Here is a 21,212-nt window from a genome sequence, read left to right as displayed (position 1 = left end):
ATAGTTCTTGCAGAGAGAGACACATTTCTCAAAATGGCTACCAAGTGAGGGCAGTAGTGGCTTCATTTTCACTGAGAACTGAGTTGCGTTTTTTTTTTGGCAGTTCTTTCTAAAGGAAGGATTTTTTTTTTTGTGTAACTTGTTAGATGTCCTTGTATAGTTCAGCTTCTTCTGAACTACGGAAAATAATAGGGGAAGGATGAAGAGAGATGGCTATTAATAAAGCAATTTGGGGATGCATTCTTTTCTGGACATTAACTTCATTGCACAGCCAGATGCTCCAAATGCCTCTCCCTCTCTCCCTCTTCCATTCTTGTGGAGCACTGCCTCCCTTTTCCTGCTTTGAGGCTTCACCCAAATCTACTCTCCTTTTCTTGCAACAAACCCTGCTCAACTTAGTACTTTCTTTCCCTCTTGCCAGGGCTTCTTAGGATAGCGTACGTCTGACTTCGCCTTTGCCCTTTCTTACTCCCCTTATCTCTTTTAAGACATTGGCATCTTAAGCTATTGTGGTGTAGGAGGATGGTCAGAGTGAAGAAGGTGTTTTTTCTCTTGTTGATTTTTTTTTTTTTTTTAAACTAGAACATGCTTGCTGTTATGAGCTGTGGTGGTTAGCAGTGGCTCATACTGGTCATTCTGCCAACCAGATGCCCTGGTTTCTGCCCTCAATCTTTTATTTATTTTTCTCCAAAGTCTGAGGCCTAGAATATATATTGAAGCAGGAATTGATTACAAGCAGAATAAGAAAATGATTGCAGTTGGACTAGATAATCATCATAGGTCCCTTCCAACTGGAATTATTCTGTTACATTGTATTTAACTTGATGGCTTGTCCTTGTCTGGATGTAGGATTTTGCAAATGTCACCACAAATAGTATTATCCTCTGCTTAATGTTTGATATTTTTTTTTAAGGTGTTTTGTGCCTGCCTCTAAAATGGAGGTACTGCCCTCTTTCTGTCTTGACTGCATCCTAACACTCTCCTTTGTTATATCTGGAAGAAGGTGTACCTGCATCTGATTGAAAGTTTATTGGTATGTTTCTATATTTGCTCAAGTGACTGTTCAGTCAGATCTGTGAAGTGATCTGGCTTGCCTGTGGCTACGTAATTTGTGGAGCAGATCAAGTAGAGTGGCTGGAGTGTTCAACTGAGTAGTGGATGGGCTTTCAGCTGCAGTGTATCCTTAAGATTGACAAAGGCCAATCATGCAACTACACTTCTAGAAAGCAACTTTTGCACAAGGTATAATTTAAACACTTTAAATTGACATGGCTATCAAGTGAAACAGTCCTGCACTCTTCCTGGCTGCTGTTCCCATTCTCATGTTGACCCTTTCCTTTCCTGGCACAGGTATATGATCAGTTCCCCTCTGGCTGCACAGTGCAAACTCCAATGGAGGGGTAGCATGGGCAACTGTACTAGCAGTTGTTGCAGGAAGCTCCTTCCCCTCCCCCCCAAACTTACATTGTTTCAGCATTCGTCCAACCTCTTCTTAAAGAGGTGTGCTATTGATAAGATTACCGTTCAGATTGCTCCAGTGCATTTTTGTGCTGTAGTCCTGCGGTCATTCAGGGGCTTGTGGTGTCCATTGTATTGTTTTACCACAAGCATTTCTGTACCCATGCAGTGAACTGATCTGATTTGATAAATAGCTTAACAAAAAAGATTGGTTTTAGATGGCTTGCTGTGTAGGACAGACACTCTTTTGCCAGTATTGTGCAGATAAAATGAAGGCAGATAGTTGAGGAAAGAATATGGATAGCTTAAGTCTGTGTGGCCAGTGGGGTGGGGGGGTGGAAAAAGATTATCAAGGTCCAACTTTGTAGCTGGATCAGGGAGCTGGTCTACCTTTGTCCCTCTGCACCCTTCTTCTTGCGTCCTGTTCCTTCTGCCTTCCCTTCAATGCAAAACAAAAACAAAAACAACAACAAAAAATCCCTCAAACACCTTACAAACCAAAATCCTGGGCTGTTTTTCAATTGGATCAATTGTTTTATTCATTGCAACACAAACATCTGTGATGGTAGTGTATGGCTTAGGGAGTGGTGAACGGGGTACTTGGTTACAGTACAGGTGATGCCTTTTAATCAGGGGGTTACCACTGTTTCCATAATAAACAGGCTGGTTTAACTGTGGTATTGTTGTCCGTAACAGGGTTCATACGGAGACTAGATAAGCTTGTAGCAGTGTCTTGCTCCTGATTGCGATCTTCCCCACAGTCCCTTTCCTTGTACACAGCGAGGTGACATCTCTGAAACATGGAAGGGCTGCGTAGTCTCTGAGAATGACAGCACCCTGGAGCAGATGCTTCCTTGTTGGACAAATTGGTCTGGCCTGCAGGTTGTACCGGGTTTCCTGGATGCCTCTTGAGAAAGGATTGGCAGTTGTAGGCTGTGTAGTTGGTGGTGGTAGAAATCTGTTCCCACCCTCAGCCTTTCCTAAGGCATCTTTGGAGTACACAAGAACTGAGCTGTGCTTCTATAAGACTTAAGGAAATATTGACTGTGGTATGTGATATGTAGTATGATTGCTCTGAATGTGTGCATTTCTCAGGACCAGTGGATCTTATGTATTTATGGTAGGTCCTATTGTGAAATAGAAGGGACTGTGACGCTGACTGTCTAAAGCGAAGTGGCCTGTTTGGCGAGAATGCCCAAGGACCACAAATCTAAGCAGTCGAGGAAAAATGTGCCTAGCATGATGTGTATACTGTTGGGCTGTGAAAACTCCCAGGAGAACAAAGGAAGCTTCCTGCTCTAAGACACTGAAAAGGAGACAAAATGCACCTGGATATAGCCCTTGAGAATAAACTGTGTTTTTTGTGAGGAGAGTTGCATTTGATGAAGTCTTATTACAGGCATTCTCTCCGTAGCTGCTGTTGTTGAGTGGTCTGTGTAGTAGGTCATATTTAACAAGCATGTCACTTGTTCAAGAAATACTGTGAATCTTTGTCCCTCTTTACAGGTTTGCAACAGTGAGGTATGACCAGGCATCCAAGAACATTAAAAACCAGTTCATGCATCTGACCAACTACAGTGTCAACAAGAAGAGTGGAGATTATGTCAGGTACTTGGCTGGAGAATGGAGCTTGATCTCTAGAGGTTGGGTCAATTTACCTAGGTTGGTCTAAGGCTGGTGCAAGTCCATAGAGGTAGGCCAGTGGTGTCAGCTTGCTTCTTTCATTTATTTTTAGCTGTGATGATCCTGAAGTAGAGGATTATGGAAACAAGTGGAGCATGAGTGCAATGCTGAGGTACTTAAAACAAGAGGGGAGAGACACTGCAGGTCAGTACAGATCTTGTTCTTTTATTCCTTTGTTGGATCTTAATCATCTCACAAGTGTGAATCCTAAGAAGTCAGGGAGGAGCCCCAGTGAGTCCCATTTAGCACCAGAGCAGGGTGGAGGGAAGCATTGTTTCTTACAGCTTACGCACTAGAGCTGTGCATTTATTCTCTATCCCCAGAGATGAGTCCTATCCCCAGAGATGAGGCCTATCCCTTCCCTTTTGCAAATAATATTCTGAGACTTTCTCAGGGTGCGTTTCTTAATATTTTACCTACATTTCCCGTTTCTTAAGGTCATTCCATTCCTTCTAAAAGCTTCCCTCCCTCTACTGCTCCCATGACCTGTTCAGTCTGATGAGTGACCAACCTCTGGAGAACTGTGCCAGTTTGAATGACTCTTGGATGTGGTGTCATCTTTCCATGGCTCAGGTTTTTGCTGGGTGTTTTCATTTCAGTCTGTGTTTCATGTAAAATAGCTCCCTCTTCCACACCTTTGCCAGGTCTGCTGGGAGTAAATGCCTCTGCAGAGCAGAATCCAGGTATATCCTTTAACAGATAAATTACCTGTGATACTGAGGCATCGGTAACACTACTGATAGCAGCTATGCCCATATTGCAAATGTTGCCAGGGAACACTCAGATGTTGGAGGAAGGGGTTTGAATCTGGCTTTCAGATGGAAGTAGACTTTTTCCCCATCATATGCGTGCATGGCTGTCCAATCACTTGCACCCTATGTTTTCAGTAAGCTGTGTATGCATAGTTATTTATATTGATACATTTCCACACCCCACCCCAACCTAAAGTATAAAACATGCACTCTTAATAATTAAACTGCTGAGCAATGCAAGCAGGTTTCTCTAACTATCTATTACAAGACTTCTTGCACCTTTCTCTGATGCATCTGGTTCTGGTCATAGGGAGGCAGAATGCTGGCTGGAAAGTGCTGGCCTTGTCTGGGATGGCAAGATTTTTGTGCTCTGGGATGTTTATGTGCACTTAGACATTCCTGTGCTGTGTTGCTTCCACTTAGTTGTCTTCTGACACAGAAGTTCACATCTGAATTTGTTTGCATGCTCCTCTGTAATTATTCAGGTCCCTGCATGTCATCATCTGAACATGAGAAATAGTAATTGCAGGCCTAAATTGAACTCTCTCATCAAGTGGTTTGTACTAGACGTTCTTTGGGACAGGTATTACCAAATGTCTGTGTGGGTTTGCTGGAGGTCTTGTGTGTTTGCTTGTGCTCCCTTTGAGGGGTGGGGAAGGCTGTCCTGTCATCCCTACTAACCTTTCAGACTAGGACCCCAGTGTTCTGTTCATTCCTTCCTCCTCTCACTTCTCTGTTGCTTGTCCTTGAAAACAGAAACTAAGTGTGGTGTTCTTTCTATTGCATGACTCATCCCAAGCCCAGTGTAGAATCCGGGTCTACATCTAATGTGCATCTTTTCTTGCCTTTTGCTCCCTCTGTCAGCCCAGATTCCTGTGCCTGAGCTCTGTTTACAGGCTTGTACAGAAGCTGGAGAGAGCTTCCTTACTGAAACTGCAGTTTATCTATAGGTCAGCAGGACTGGGAGCTGTCACCAGGCATATAATTTTGAAATGATTTGTGAATCATGGTATGGGAACAGCTGCTTTAGAGGAAGGTGCAACATCATGGAACAGTTATCTCATAAAAGTCCACAAGAAAAATTTTTGTATCTCAATGGCTATGGCTTATTCTCTGTAGTTTAAGGGCTTATCTCACTAACCCACTCTTGTTTAATCCTTCCTAATACTCTGAGTGGGCTGTGATCAGACTCCAGCTGACTTGTGTTGATGTGCTTGCCACATGTTTCTGCTTATTTGCACTGTACATATACTCACTTTTATCATTGTCATTTGTGAGTATTTTTGCACTAGGATACTTAAGCATGTATCTATATACTTATGCTTGCATGGATTTCCAAACATCATTGCTTTGTCATCCATAGGCTCTCACCTGCTTTAATTCACAAAGGTGTCTGTCCATATGCATATTCTTCATGCTTTTCTAGATATTGTATGTTACTTCACAATCTACTTTTTCCTTTTTTTTTTTTTCTTCTTCCCTCCTTGCAGCACTGATGGCCAACGTGGAGGACCTGATTATCAAGACTGTAGTTTCTGCTGAGCTGGCCATTGCCACAGCTTGTAAAACTTTTCTTTCACATCGTGGCAGCTGCTTTGGTAAGGCACTGGGGGCATCTTTGTTGATTGGCTCTTGAATACTGTTTGAAACTTCCAGCTCTCTGACAGTACAGAGAAATGTGCATTCCGTATTGCAAGGAAGCCGGATACTGCTTTTTTTTCCTCAGTATAGGCCTCTATGAGGGCAAGGGATGTTGAATCACAGTTGCCCTTGTGCCAATGTCGTTCATCAGAATCTCATGCTAGAAATGGGATGATGAAAAGGGACTTGAAAGGGAACTGGGGAAGTGCTGGAAAGTTGAAGTTACTGACCCACTAGTGCCCTTGCAAAGGATGGCTGTGGATGATTAAACATCCCTTTAGACCATTTAATATTTTCTATTGAGCCATTTAGCCCAATGTAATTCTGAATTATTGTCTTACATGCATCTGAGGACTAGGGACGAATGTGTAATGCAGTGCCTGGAATGACGGTGGTGGTAATGCTTCTGGGCTTGTGCTTACGTGAGAGTACCGCATGGTGGCGTCAAAGCCTGTTTCTGGCAGAAGCTGGATGCAGAACTATGTGCTGGCAAAGGGATTGGAGAACTCGCTGGCAGCAGATGCTGGGAGGAGGTCCAGAAAGCAGCGGCTGGTACCACAGTGTGCCTTCTCCCGCTTTCCAGCGGCTGCTTCCCAACCTTCCCTAAAGAGGCCTCCTTCTGCTCTTAGCCGCCCTTTGCTCATGTGGATACACGCACGAAGATGGAGTCTCAGGACAGGGGAACTGGGTCTAGAATTAGTCTCAGTCAGTGCTTAAACCAAAGACCAAGCTTGGCTTAAGGTATCCTGTGTTTAGGTATTGGGACTTGTATTTAAACTGGCTGTGACAGGTAAATCCATTTGTGTGGTTTTTGCATTGCACTTGGGTATTGACAATTCTGCAGCGTTCAACACTCAACACAGATGCTGTCATCTTTGGATGTTTGGGGGTGATGAGACAGTCAAGAATCAAGGAGGAGCCATGGCTGATATGTTGTCTAGTTACCTGCCAAATAGTCTTAGTGAAGTAGCAATTTATCAGCTACTCCAGAAATATCAACTGGATTAAAAAAAAAGCACACCAAAAAACTTTAACTGCCTCTTTTTTTTCCTTCTCCCTTTTTCCCCCTCAGTTGTGTTTCTAGATTCCTGAGCTGTGTATGTGGAAACTAATGTTCCTCATGTACTTTCTGCTGGGCCTGGCTCTGAGGTTATCCCACTTCCTGCTGCCTCCCCAGGGCTGTACTAACCACCCTCTCAGATGCTCCCCCACAAATAAACTGTTTTGTTCCATTTATTTCAGTGTAAACATAAATTAAGAGCTTCCCAGGAAAGAGAGCTTAAGTAGGAGCCATACTGCTTCCCCAGGGAGCCTGAGGCATTTCCAGAGCTCAGTACTTTCTGCCACCTTCCCCCACAATTAAGTGGTGGTCCTTGTCCCAAGGATTTGAACTGCCCTTGTCATGCTGTATGGCTCGTTCTTCATCCGCGTGTCTACTGCTGACACTCTTTGGTTGTGCTACTTTTAACCCTGTTGTAAAAAAGGCAGTTTTTCTAGCTGGAGTTGTGCAGAATGGCTGAGTTCATAGCTGTTAACATGAGGGAGAAAACTGGGAATGCAGATTTCAAGGCAGCATGCAGAGGCTCCCAAGAGCCTTTTTTTTTTTTTTTTCCTTTCATTCTGGGCTGTGAACAATGGAACTGCATGTGTGTCCTGAGAAACACTGATCATTTGAAAAGTATCTCAGACTTCAGAAACCTGTATCTTAGATTCAGATAGAGGTAGGCCTTGTTTGGAAAACTTCTAGAAAAAGATGAATAACAATGTGTATTCTGCTCTAGGCTTTGTAATGCTGTTCTAGGGAATAGGACTCCAGCACAATTGCCACCTTCTTGCTAAAAATTAAATCAAAGTACTTATTTGTCTAGGTTAGGTTGCCCACTTTATTTCTCTAACAGTTTAGCACTGCTGTGGTCCTTCATTCCTTTCCCAAGTAAATGTTTTTTACGTAATATATTTGTTTTCTAGATTTAAGGGAAGAGACTCCATTTATGGCTTCTTCATGTTCTAAAATAAGGCTGGTGAGACAGTCTGTATGGTTCCAGCTACCCATGCTTGCCTAGAAAGTGAGAGTGATAGGTCAGGATGATTCTTTTTCTAATGTTAAAGCAGAGTGCTGCTGACAATTTGTGGGAAGATTGTAGTGAGTCCCCTTTTGGCCATGTCATGTGAGCTGTTTACTGCATTCTAGTAATAATCAGTTCTCAGAGGACTTGGGATGCTCAGCAATTTTGGTCCTGTGAAGTGCATCACAAAGTAGTGTAAGTACTACATGATTTTGTTGCAGCCTTGTTCATGCATTGTTATTAACAATGTGATCTCAAGCCTCTATTTTGTTCTTTATGATTCACTAATAATTCCTCATGTAAAATAAAGCTGCAAGTAAAAATTGTCTTAACCAGTAGCTCCAGAGGAGGGCATGCTGCAGGACTCTGAACCGCTGCATTGTCCTAAAGCTGGTCACCACCTGAGTTGTTGGTTGCCTCTGGAGCCTTCTTTAAGAGAAACTGGATTTTGCATTAACTTTGAGGGACGTGACATCTCAGTGGGAGCAGGAGGTACGATAGGGATACATATACCCAAGCTGATTAAAGACTGAAGTGTTCTCCCTCCTGGAGTAAGCACTTCTGGGTAGGCTAGAAAAGGCAGCGAAGCCTGCTTTCAGACAGTCTGAAAAATCTCTCTGTAGGATGGTTTAGTAGGGGATGATGAAGGCAACTGGGTGCAGCACATATTTTTGCCAGCATGGCTCTATTTTCTGTACTCACTGAAACATGAGCCTGAAGAAGCAAAAGATTGAAGCACCCTGTTTCATTCCCAGCTCTAGTCAACCCGGTGGTGACACTGTAAAGCTCTTCTGCAATCAAGAAGGAGGGGCAGGATAGGATAACAGGCATGTTTGTTGATCCCACCAAAGCAGTGAGTTTCTTACTTAGCTGTTCCTGTGTCCTAAGGCTGAATTGGTCAGGCTTATGCTTCTAATCACATCTACATTAAGATGGTATAGAGCAAACAATAAACTATTGTACTACTTGAGTGGTGCTGACATGGAGCTAAATGCTTAAAGTCTTCATTTGTATCTAATCACCAGTTCTCGACCATCTATGTTACTGTTCTTCATGAGCACTTCATTTTCTTAGTAGTGGCAGTTGACCTGTTTGGGGGAATGGTAGCCTTTTGTAGTACTGAACAGTGCTGGCCTGCTCCATAATGAATTTTGTAGGACCCTAAAAATTTGAGATTCTTAAGGAATTTCTGTGCAGACTTGCTTGACATGAGTATAGGTGAGTCCCTGCTTAGAGACTTAGGTCAGCCATACATATACTGTACACGTATCCTATATCTTTTTCTGTTTTCATAGATGGCATGTCAAAGAAAAGCATAACACGTATTCCCTACACTTACCTTTTTTTGCAAAGCGTAATCCATTCTATTTTTATACCCTTACTGTCAGTCTTTGCTTTAAAGCCAGTATGTAAAGATGCCATTTTGAATCTGAAGAAGGTTGTCCTTAGAGTCCTCTGGCTACCACCAGATTCAGGAGCCCTGTACCTTTCAGGACAGGTCTTTTGATGATCCAGTGTGCCAAGGTAGGTTTTGTAATATAAATATATCTTCAGAATTTAACAAAACTGTCAGCTGAGCCTGAAGGGTAAAAGGAGTTCAAGGGATAGGTCTTCTAGTGGTAGCTCCTGTAGGAGTAGGGGTCTATCCCTGCACTGTTTTCCTTACTTGTCACTTCGTAGCTCTAAATGGTACCTAACTGATGATGATTTAGCACCCAGAGCTCAGCTGAAAGAGTCAAGATCCTTGTTGCTGCAGAAGCTTTCTAGTGTCTTTAGGAAGCTGTTCTCAGCTTGGTAGCACCACTTTTCTTTCTCAGGGTGCTGGGGCAGACCTAGGAAGAATTAACTCTTCCAAAAACAGCCATAAAGAAATGACCAGCATTGTCAATTTATCATCAGTGGACTTGTGTTACCAAAGTCTGAATCAACCCTGGCTTCTCATTTTATCTTCTACTGCCATTGGTTCTTGTAATGACATTAAGGTCTTTAGCAGATGGAGGAAAACATGGAAGTGAAGAACACCAGGTTATTCTTGTCTCCTAGTTTGCTTGGGGCTAAGGTTGTTGGATTTTAGGAGCTTGAAATCAGAAGAAATTGGGCTAATGAAGTGAGGAAACATGCTCTCTTTCTCCTTCACCTCATGTAGCCATATATCTTATAGAGTCAGCTGGCTTTTATTTTGATCTGCCTGCTACTAAGTTTGTTGAAGAACAAGTAGCAGCATATCTACTCTTCTGTTCCTCAGTGAAATAAGGGAAGTTAAAAGACCTACAAAGACCTTACAAAGAGTAAGCAGGATGCAAGACTCTCTACATTGAATTGCCATCTTTGAATTGACCTAATCCTGCTTGACCAACCTGATCTCCTTCTGTGACAAGGTGACCCACTTAGTGGATGAGGGGAAGGCTGTGGATGTTGTCTGCCTGGACTTTAGTAAGGCCTTTGACACCATTTCCCACAGCATTCTCCTGGAGAAACTGGCTGCTCGTGGCTTGGATAAGTGCACTCTCTGCTGGGTAAAAAACTGGCTAAATGGCCGAGGCCAGAGAGTGGTGGTGAATGGATTCAAATCCAGTTGGCAGCTGGTCACAAGTGGTGCTGCCCAGGGCTCAGTACTGGGGCCAGTTCTGTTTGATCTCTTTCTCAGTGATCTGGAGGAGGGGATCGCGTGCACCCTCAGTAAGTTTGCAGATGGCACCAAGTTGGGCGGGAGTGTTGATCTGCTGGAGGGTAGGAAGGCTCTGCAGAGGGATCTGGACAGGCTGGATCGATGGGCCGGGGCCAACTGTATGAGGTTCCACAAGGCCAAATGCTGGGTCCTGCACTTGGGTTACCATGCAACCCCATGCAACACTACAGGCTTGGGGAAGGGTGGCTGGAGGGCTGCCCAGTGGAAAAGGACCTGGGTGTGTTGCTTGATAGCTGGCTGCATATGAGCCAGCAGTGTCCTCAGGTGGCCAAGAAGGCCAATGGCATCCTGGCTTGTATCAGGAATAGTGTGGCCAGCAGGACCAAGGAGGTGATAGTGCCCCTGTACTCGGCACTGGTGAGGGCACACCTCGAAATACTGTGTTCAGTTTTGGCTCCTCACTACAAGAATGGCATCGAGGTGCTGGAGCGTGTCCAAAGAAGGGCAATGAAGCTGGTGAAGGGTCTAGAGCACAAGTCTTACGAGGACTGGCTGAGGGAGCTCGGGTTGTTTAGCCTGGAGAAGAGAAGGCTAAGGGGAGACCTTACTGCTCTCTACAGTTACCTGAAAGGAGGTTGTAGCAAGGTGTGGGTCGGTCTCATCTTCCAAGTAACAAGTGATAGGACAAGAGGAAACAGCCTCAAGCTGTGCCAGGGGAGATTTAGATTAGATATTAGGAAAAATTTATTCACAGAGAGAGTGGTTAGGCATTCGAACAGACTGCCCAGGGAAGTGGTACAATCACAGTCCCTGGAGGTATTTAAAAGATGTGTAGATGTGGTGCTTAGGGACATGGTTTAGAGTTGGATCAGGCAGTTAGGTTAACAGGTTGGACTTGAAGATGATCTTGGAGGACCTTTCCAACCTCAACGATTCTATGATTAAGTGCTGTCCAAAGGTGGTTACTGGGATGTTAACGTCTTCACTCACTATGATCTCACATGCTGGGTTGACGAACGTTCTCCTTCATGGGTGATAATTTATTTACCCTGTAAGATTAGGATTATGAAGGCAGCCCAGTTTGCGCCAAGACTCCCGTTCTTTGATATTAGCCTTGATAGATGGCCTTTTTAGCTTTTCTGACTTCAGAGTAGAAGGATGATTCTGAGTCTGATTTTGGTATAGGTGATGAGCCCAACTGTAATCTTCACCAAAGAAAGTAGTGGTGTACGTAGAAGGAGAGCAACCAAGATGGTGAAAGGTCTGGAGGGCAAGACTTACGAGGAGCAGCTGAGGTCATTTGGCTTGTTCAGCTTGGAGAAGAAAAGGCTGAGGGGTGACCTCATCACAGTCTACAACTTCCTCAAGGGGGGCAGCGGCCGGATCAGAGGTACTGATCTCCTCTCTCTGGTGACCAGCGATAGGACACGAGGAAATGGAATGAAGCTGCTTCAGGAGAAGTTCAGATTGGACATGAGGAAAAGGTTCTTCACTGAGAGGGTGGTTGGTCACTGGAGCAGGCTTCTGAAGGAAGTGGTCATGGCTTTTCTAAGCTCCTTGATACATGTTGTCTATAAGATGGTCTGCGGGACACCTTTATATAAAGCACAGAAGGAGTAGGAAGAAAAAAGGGAAGACTTGAATTTCAGTAGCACAGGTGTAGTTCCTTGCATTAGGAATGTCTGTAAATGTGCTCCTGCTTAAAATGAGATGATCTGGTTTTATTGCAAAAGCAGAAGAATTGCATACTATGCAGCTTTTTTTTGGTGTATATGTGTCCCTTCATAACCTCAGGTTGCCTCCATTCAGTTGCAGAATATGTACTTTGCAGAAAAGCTGCTTCTTTCTCCCCAGTGAACAAGCTGAAAACAAAGACCAGAATTACAGCGACCCTCTAGGAATTGAGCTTATTCATTCTATGCAAAACCATGAAAACATTGTTTGCGCTACCAGGCTATCACTTGTGACTTTCGTTTCTAGACTTCCAGAGAATAGCAAATTCTTTGGGGATATTTTCTAAAAGGGAGTGCCAGTGCAATCTTTGACAGCATTGTAAGCCAAACTTGGAATACATGGTAGTTTACCAGAACCAAAAAGCTGAAGACTGTGTTTCTAGCCTTCCTCTTAGTCTTAAATAATGACATTGGCAAAAAAAAAATCTCTTGCTGAACTGTTGCTGTTACTTTAGTCTGAAGCTAGCCCTTCTCTTGGGAGGATTGTGAAGCTTGGTCAGCAGTGACTTCTCTGTGGGGGCTGGAGGGCAGAGGCAGGCTGTTGCTGCTGAGTGTTGGCAACAGCTGGTACCTCCTAATATAATTCCAATCTCTTTAGCAAACTGCGAGGGTGAAGCACGTTTTTGTGGATTGTAGTAGCAAGAGGAGGGGAGCAAGGGCAGGCACTGTGGAAACTTGATATCTTAGTTTCTTCTATTCTTCCCTTAATAACAATAGTGGTGCAAGGTGGGTTGTCATAAACCTACCATTGCCACAGCCTGAGGCATGTGTTTCTCTTTTGGTCATTCTGTTTTCTTTACTCTCTCTAAAGAGGGAAATGGCAGCCTTGCTGAAGTTGGTAATTGCAGAGGATATACTTCTGATCTTGGTATGCTCATGTGACTCTACATCTTTGTGCTGCCTATGTATTTAATTTTACAAATGATAGTGGAGTTTCACAGTAGAAAGGATACTTCTTCTGTGTTTAATCTAGATAGTGTGTTTTCCAAATGTGGAAGAGGGCCAAGGAGATATTTTTAGGACAGTTGAAACCACAGGTAATTTATCTTCTGTTTGTGCCCTAGTATCCCAGGCAGACTTGAGAACCCCTTTGTGCTAAGCCCTATGTGGGAACCTGTGAGGCTTGATTCTGTTGCCAGAACATGGATATTGCGTAACTCCCGATGCCCTGAGGTAGCAGAGACATCTGTCTAGGGGTGGTAGATGTGACCTAGAATACATGAGACTTGGGGCATTATGGAGCAGCAGTGGAGTCTTCCTAGGAGACCCTAAGGCATTGCAGATGGCATTAGATGTCTGTGTTTTAGAATGGAATTGAGTCAACAGGGATACCCTGAAGAGCTTTCTGTCCTAATAAACAAGGCAGACACAAGGGAAAGGAGTGTAAAGCACCAGCAAGCATGGTCAGGGCTAGCTAAGGTCAAGAGGTTTCCCACATGTATTTGTAAAAGTGGACAGAATAAGTGAGTAACTGGGTGGGAAAGAGGGAGGTTTAAAGAGCAAGTGGTTTGGAAGGGAGAAAAGTGTGGGAGAGGAGGACAAAGTCAGAGGAGCCAAAATACTAGCAAAGGTCCTTTGAGGGGCAGAGGCGGGAATGGCCAGCAGCAAAAGAAGCAGCAGCTAGTCAAAACAAAATGCTCTGCTTCCTGACTGGGGTTGGGAGGTCGCAGACCAGCAACTGCCACAGGCCCACTCATTGCTTCTCTGCCTGAAGCATGAGCTGCCTGTCCACTGGAGTTTGCTATGCCATTAAGAGTCACAAGTCTTCACCAAACCTGAGATTGTATTTTGAAATAATGTATTAAAATCATCAGAAGTCTCTCCTGGTCAAAACGCTTTGCTAGTGTTTACACTTATAATCCTCACCTCCTCCTTTTCCCTCCACTGCAGCCTTTCCCGTCTGGGGAGCAAGACAGCCAAACATAGATTCAGCCTCATTTATTTGGAGTGAACCAACTCCTTAACTCTGCTGTTTTGCTTCCCACTCAATGTCTGGCTACATAGTCTAGAAAAGTGAGCAGGCAATACTCACTCTGCTGCCATTTCCTCCCCTTCCAAGTCCCCCCCACAGCTCATTAACTTCACATTATAAGCTACATGAGCTCTCGCACAGCTGTCTGCATAGGAAGATCTTGTCAAGCAGTCCAGCTTCCCAGAGCCAGCATCAACGTCAGGCAGGCGACAAAAGGCCAAGGCCAGAATTCAAGGAAAGCAGAATGGCAAAGAAATTCTCCTGCTTTCACTCCAGGCACTAGGGAACTGGTTAATTCCATGGAAATCCTTCTTCTCTGCCAGTACCCTGTTCTGCAGTGTTTTGAAAAAATGTGCCTAAGTTGCCCTGATGATCATTAACTGTATTTCTTAATGCTGGAAGAGGGAATTGCATTAACGCCAACTTCTGATTTACAGTTGTCTTTGTGTAGCATCCTTCTTGCAGCTCTTTCCAAACTAGAGAGAACGTGTGTATTGCGTGAAATAGTAAAATCAGTCTTGGAATGGGAAGCTGGCATCAATCTGACCTGTGTAGAGCAGAACACGTCTAGCAGATGTAATATGTTATGAATGTTTTAGAAACTAAAGAAAAAAATATTTCTATACTGGTTTGCTGCAAAGTGGCAAGCTGTCAATAAGATAAAGAGTTATGGGAGGTTGTCCATGTAGATGGAGCTGCTGAGGAGAAGACTCGTGTACTCCTGTGGGGATATTGCAGAAAACCATACAGGAATAATTGAAAAGAAGCTGATGCTTGAAAGAAGCAAATGCTTGAAAAAAGCAAGATTTTCTATAGCTGACCGGAACAATGAATATAGGAATTAAAAAGTGAAAAGGAGACTGAAGTTCTGTTGTTTCCAGGATCCAATGGAAGAAGTAGATTGGACCTGCTGTGCTTGTGTCAATTCTATGTGAAAACAAGTAGTAGAGTTCTGCATGAACTGCAGTTTGTGAACAGCAAAGAGTTTATTTTTCTATATATTACTTTTCTAAGACTCATTTTCTGCTTCCCTCTTTCCACCACAAACAGAATATATTTAATCTTGATTCTGAGGAAGTAAAATTTCCCACTTTTGTAATGCTATTATTTGTTCAGCCCTAGAGATTTCACTGGGTTTAACATAAGTGATATAGATAGAAATGACCTGATAGAGACCAATGTTGGACCTTACCTGAATGTTTAAAGGTGCAGTAAGGTAAACTTACAATGTCTGCTGTGTTTTCAGAGCTGTATGGTTTTGATGTCCTTATTGATGACACTCTCAAGCCTTGGCTGTTGGAAGTGAACCTATCCCCATCATTGGCCTGGTGAGTGATTCCCAGTTTAATACGAGGCTGGAACTGTTGCTAGAGATGGTTGTCCTTGAAACTTGTGGTCCTAGGAGGGCATGGTTTCATGATGCCTGCAGAGTATTTGTTCCACTGCTAAGAGCTGACAGAGAGGATAGTCCTTTGCTTTTCCCTTTACATAAACAAACTTATTGCAGCAATAGATTTTGAAAGAACCCAGTTGGGATTCCATTTTCTTTTTAATTATTTCTCTTCCATGGTCCATCATCATTGTTAACACTTCAGAATCTCCCATCATAGATGAATTTTGAAACTCTCCAGACTATTGTGTGGGGTTTCAATCTGCTTGGCTGAGTAGAAACTTCAAGATTTTGGAGTCCAAGCAGAGTTCAGGCATTATGCTTGACTTAAGTATGTAGTTGTATGCTTGGGCTCAAATTTTTAGTCTAGTACTCTCTTTAGCTAAAATATAAAGAGAGTGAGTGTTGTCTTGGCCCTTATGCTGGTCCTCATACTCTAATGCAACTTGAGGATTTATTTTTGTAGCTCTCCAACTATGTGTGTTTTCTGGACTACTGTTTAACTTTACAGGAGTGCAGATGCACATACACTTTTGTAGTACTGTGCGTAATATTTCAGTTATAACGATATAAATAAGCTTTAAGTTATGTGTTCCTGGAATAGCCGTATCTGACCTTCCTCTTGATTTCTGCCCCCCCGCCCCCCCCCCCCCCCCTTCTTTATCCTGCATAGAATTTTTTTCAGACACTGCTCATAACCCTAGCTTCCGCAGTACCCATTTTGTTTTCAGGTGCAACTAGAATGTTTCCACAACATTTAATTTCCCAGTTTGGTGGTTTGTGCTTGTATACATACACACTGAATTATTTGCATCCTTTGCTACTTAAAACTCTTAACTCACATCTGCATCCTATGCTCTGCTTTGTTATGATTGCCATTTTCTTTGTCCAAGCTGTTGGCGTCTGTCACTGTGCTGTAGAACATGGCTGATTTCTCTGCTCCCAAGGAATCAAACTTTGCCTGTCTGATCTGAACTGTATTCATTGATTTTTCTTCCACTGGATGCTTCCCATCTCTCCCCACTGTCTGATTTCTTCATATCTGTCACCTTCCCTAATCATTTGTTCCCATCCATTAGAACTAACCCATCTGATTTTATGATTTTATGTGGAAGAGGCATAGGTAACTGTGATTTTTAAGAATTCTACAACAGCAGCCTCTATCTACTCCATGAAATGTAGCATAGATACATTCAAAGAAAATGTTTCTAGCCAAGCAGAGCTAAAACAAGGCTGTACATTGCTGCATTAGAAGACTAAAGCTGTGAAAAAGGATAAACAGAAACAGATTAATCTGTTGCTGTTTCATGTTTACCTATGTGTGTGAAAATCACCTAGTTTTCCTCCCATGTTGATTATGTCTGTGTTAAGGACCAATACAAAGAAACTATATTGGAAGATATCTTGGATATTGATGCATTCCTCTTATTTAATGCCAGACAAATAATTCCTCTTGTCCTCTGTTGCATGTGGGGATAGTGATGCTCCTTTGGACCTGAAGATCAAAGCTAGTATGCTTTCAGATATGTTCACTCTTGTAGGTGAGTGTAACAAAAAGCTCCTTCAATCTTTCCCTCATTTAAAACCAATAAAAGGTAGGTTTATGAGCTGCATGTTATTAGATGAATATAGTAGAGGAGAACTCTAGTTAAGGAGAGCAACTGTATTTAGCACTGGGAAGTTATATGTGGACATTACAGCTTCAGAATTGTTTGTGATGCTTAGATGGTATTAAGAGTCCCTAGTTTAGTATTTGAGGACAGTACTCTTTCTCTTTAGCAGGTGACTTCTGTTTAGCCCTCAGAATCAGTATTCATGCATTTTTTTTAGGTTGAATGTGTGGGTTCTGGTTAGGCTATGTTAGAAGTGGAGTCATGCTTGTGAAAGCTGCATGACTTCCTGATGCACAGCACCTTTTAGGCATCCCTAGTACATCTTGGTTCAGTTACTTGACACAACTTACCTCTAATACTAAAAGAGGCAGGAAGCCTGCTCAGCTATTTAAGAAATGGAGTCTATCTCTATGCTGTTATTCAGTAACCTGTGTTATTGATTTAAGTACTTGGTTTTGAAGCAAGTTCTAGTTTTATTCAAAAAATGTAATGCAATGTACAGTTAGGGATTAAACAAAACAAGATATAAAAAAGAAAAGCATCCTTTTTGGTCCTTGGGCAGGGACAGGAAGGTCATGAATAAACTGAGATCATTAACAGGAATGCTAGGTTTATATTTCAGGATTTGACTGTCTTAAAAGTTCTCATGTGGCTCCTGATGCCCATAGGCTTCGTGTGCCAGGATCCAGGCCAGCGGTCAAGCAGGGCCATTTATCATTCATCTGAATCTGTCAGGAGAAATCCATACCAGAAGCTGCAGGTAAGTGACTTCAACAAGCCAGAGCTGAGGAGGATAGCTGGAAAGTCATTCTCATTGAATTTGGCTCACAGGTGAGAGAGCCAGGGAGTGAGTGAGGTTATCTGGATTTCTAGCATCACTACAGAAGAGACTCAGGGGATGCACCTGAGCTATGGGCTGTTCAGCCACTTTCGTTTTGTTGTGGGCAACAAACTTCCAGAACCCTAGAGCTTTATGAACGTCTCCAAGACCTCCTTCTAGGCAGAAAAAGCTTTTTTTGCATTTTAAATTTAAGGCTGCTTTCCCATTCACTCCTGGAGTCTCTCACTTCCTTTCCTGTGGATCCTTGGACTGAGGCCTCATGTGGCTTGCTGTGACTGTCCATTACCTTTTCTGCTGAGATGGTGCTTTCTTAGCACTGTAATGCTGAAGGGCAGTTGTTCTCTCTTTTTGGCTATGAGATGGATTCTATAAATATCCATGCAAGTTGAGCATTCACAAAAGGCAGGGAGATCCCTTATGTCATTTGGGCATTCAAATGTATTTCTCCTCAGGCACATAGGCAAACGATGTATCCTGACACTCTCTGCAGCTGATGCATATGCTCCTGTGAGGGACATGCAACGTGGTTGTGTAGCTCAAGTTCAATTAGGAAATGAAAAGTCATTTTTGTTCAGTGACAGAGTACCAATACACTGTTCATTTTGGTATAGGGAAAACTCACAGAAATTGCAACATTTTGCTTCTTGTAAAACTCGGAGTCTTAAGTCACTGGGAGAGAGGTGAATAGCTGGTAAGGTGAGGTTTGAGTATCCATAGGATGCGTGGATGAGTCCAAAGCTTCTAAGGCCAGTTTAATAGATAGGGTTTCATACAGATCCCTCTGACCATGAAGGTACTCTATGTGGCAGACAAATGGTATGTCAGATAAATTAGGAACCATTCCAGAAAAAGCAACCTTCTCCCTTAGGGTAATACGAACAGATCCTGATAATTTGACGTCTTTTATCTGAAAAAAATTATACAAGGCAGTCTAAGAAAATTGAGCTATTGGGAAGCATTGAATTTCAAGGAAGCTTTAGTGACAAAGAACAAGGAAAAGGCTGAGGTACTTAATGCCTTCTTTGCCTCAGTCTTTAACAGTAAGACCAGTTGTTCTCTGGGTACCCAGCCCCCTGAGCTGGAGGACAGGGATGAGGAGCAGAACGAAACCCCCGTAATCCAAGGGGAAATGGTTAGTGACCTACTACACCACATAGACATGCACAGGTCTATGGGGCCGGATGGGATCCATGTGAGGGTACTGAGGGAGCTGGCAGAAGTGCTCACCAAGCCACTTTGCATCATCTGTCAGCGGTCCTGGCTGATAGTCCAGCTCCTAGTTGACTGGAGGTTAGCAAATTTGATGCCGATCTACAAGAAGGGCTGGAAGGAGGATCTGGGGAACTGCAGGCCTGTCAGCCTGACCTCAGTGCTGGGGAAGGTTATGGAGCTGATCATCCTGAGTGCCATCACGTGGCATGTACAGGACAACCGGGGGATCAGGCCCAGTCAGCATGGGTTTATGAAAGGGAGGTCCTGCTTGACCAACCTGATCTCCTTCTGTGACAAGGTGACCCACTTAGTGGATGAGGGGAAAGCTGTGGATGTTGTCTGCCTGGACTTTAGTAAGGCCTTTGACACCATTTCCCACAGCACTCTCCTGGAGAAACTGGCTGCTCGTGGCTTGGATAAGTGCACTCTCTGCTGGGTAAAAAACTGGCTAAATGGCCGAGGCCAGAGAGTGGTGGTGAATGGATTCAAATCCAGTTGGCAGCTGGTCACAAGTGGTGCTGCTCAGTACTGGGGCCAGTTCTGTTTGATCTCTTTCTCAGTGATCTGGAGGAGGGGATCGCGTGCACCCTCAGTAAGTTTGCAGATGGCACCAAGTTGGGCGGGAGTGTTGATCTGCTGGAGGGTAGGAAGGCTCTGCAGAGGGATCTGGACAGGCTGGATCGATGGGCCGGGGCCAACTGTATGAGGTTCCACAAGGCCAAATGCTGGGTCCTGCACTTGGGTTACCATGCAACTCCATGCAACACTACAGGCTTGGGGAAGGGTGGCTGGAGGGCTGCCCAGTGGAAAAGGACCTGGGTGTGTTGCTTGATAGCTGGCTGCATATGAGCCAGCAGTGTCCTCAGGTGGCCAAGAAGGCCAATGGCATCCTGACTTGTGTCAGAAACAGTGTGGCCAGCAGGATGAGGGAAGTGATCGTCTCCCTGCACTTGGCACTAGTGAGGTCGCACCTTGAATCCTGTATTCAGTTTGGGGCCCCTCACTAATGGAAGGGCGTGCAGGTGCTAGAGTGTGTCCAAAGAAGGGCAACGAAGTTGGTGAAGGGTCTAGAGCACAAGTCTTACAAGGAGTGTTGGAGGGAGCTGGGGTTGTTTAGCCTGGAGAAGAGGAGGCTGAGGGGGGACCTTTTTGCTCGCTAGAACTACCTGAAAGGAGGTTGTAGCAAGGTGTGGGTCGGTCGGTCTCATCTTCCAAGTAACAACCGACAGGACAAGAGGAAACGGCCTCAAGTTGTGCTAGGGGAGGTTTAGGTTGGATATTCGGAAAAATTTCTTCACTGCAAGGGTAGTCAGGCACTGGCACAGGCTGCCCAGGGAAGTGGTTGAGTCCCCATGCCTGGAGGTATTTAAAAGATGGGTAGATGTGGTGCTTAGAGAGATGGTTTAGTGGTGGACTTGGCAGTGCTAGGTTAAGGGTTGGACTTGATGATCTTTAAAGGTCTTTTCCAACCTAAGCAATTCTATGATTCTGTGATGTAAACTTACAGATTTATTTTGCTTAAAGAAACACAAATAGGTGTAAGGCCTGTCCAGTTGAAATGTGCGAAGATTCGTATGACAGAGCAGTGATTATGAGATGGGATTAACTTATCTTTTGGGACAGGTGTCCCCCTTTACCTGTGTTTACCAGGAACAAGCTTCTAATCTAGTCATAAAGTTTTATAGCATGTTTTTCTGAAGTACCTGAATGGAAATCCCATGACTGAATAGGTGTCTAGATCCTTACATGGTTCAACAATGTTTTGGCCTGCTCTTTGCTGAATGCATTTTATCTCAGATTGTTGGATCTTTGATACTTCTGTTCCCATTCTCAGTTGCAAAGGGTACTTTGAACCTCTTTTGTTTTTCTTAACTCTTTCATGATGTCTTAAGTTTTGATTGTTCACGTAGGCCATCTTTAATTGTTGTATAAGTTGCTTCTTGGGAAAGAAATGCTGATACCAGCGTTCTTGGTCATGAGATAGTTATGGCAGCTTCTGTTTTCTGTGTTTCACCAGACTGGACTGCAAGTTCCTTGTGCCGTTTCTTTGATTTGGCTCTCTGAGCACTTCTCTTCCTAGAGAAATGAAGAATTTAGCTGCTTCCTTTGTAACTTATTGTTGATTTGGTTTGGAGCTCTTTCAATTAATTGTAAACAATAAAGAGACCTTGACCTGTTTTGTATAGACCAACTGTAGAGAAGAACTTGGCAGTAGTACAGCT

The 21,212-nt window shown here is 43.6% G+C and overlaps 1 protein-coding gene across 7 annotated transcripts in view; it reads left to right on the top strand.

The window, feature by feature from the left end:
* TTLL5 (tubulin tyrosine ligase like 5) overlaps positions 1-21,212 on the top strand; it is a 147,243-nt gene that overhangs the window by 24,318 nt on the left and 101,713 nt on the right. For all 7 annotated transcript variants that reach the window (XM_082318434.1, XM_082318432.1, XM_082318433.1 and 4 more), the window contains 6 exons: positions 2,965-3,066; positions 3,194-3,285; positions 5,384-5,491; positions 15,181-15,262; positions 16,804-16,865; positions 17,606-17,697. In XM_082318434.1, coding sequence (XP_082174560.1) covers positions 2,965-3,066; positions 3,194-3,285; positions 5,384-5,491; positions 15,181-15,262; positions 16,804-16,865; positions 17,606-17,697 — 538 coding nt within the window. The remainder of the gene's footprint in view (positions 1-2,964; positions 3,067-3,193; positions 3,286-5,383; positions 5,492-15,180; positions 15,263-16,803; positions 16,866-17,605; positions 17,698-21,212) is intronic.

The sequence above is a fragment of the Platalea leucorodia genome (assembly GCF_965183815.1).
Source record: "Platalea leucorodia genome assembly, chromosome: 7".
Taxonomy (NCBI): Eukaryota; Metazoa; Chordata; class Aves; order Pelecaniformes; family Threskiornithidae; genus Platalea; species Platalea leucorodia.
Note: the sequence above shows the minus strand (reverse complement) of the source record. Positions and strands in the feature narration are given on the sequence as shown.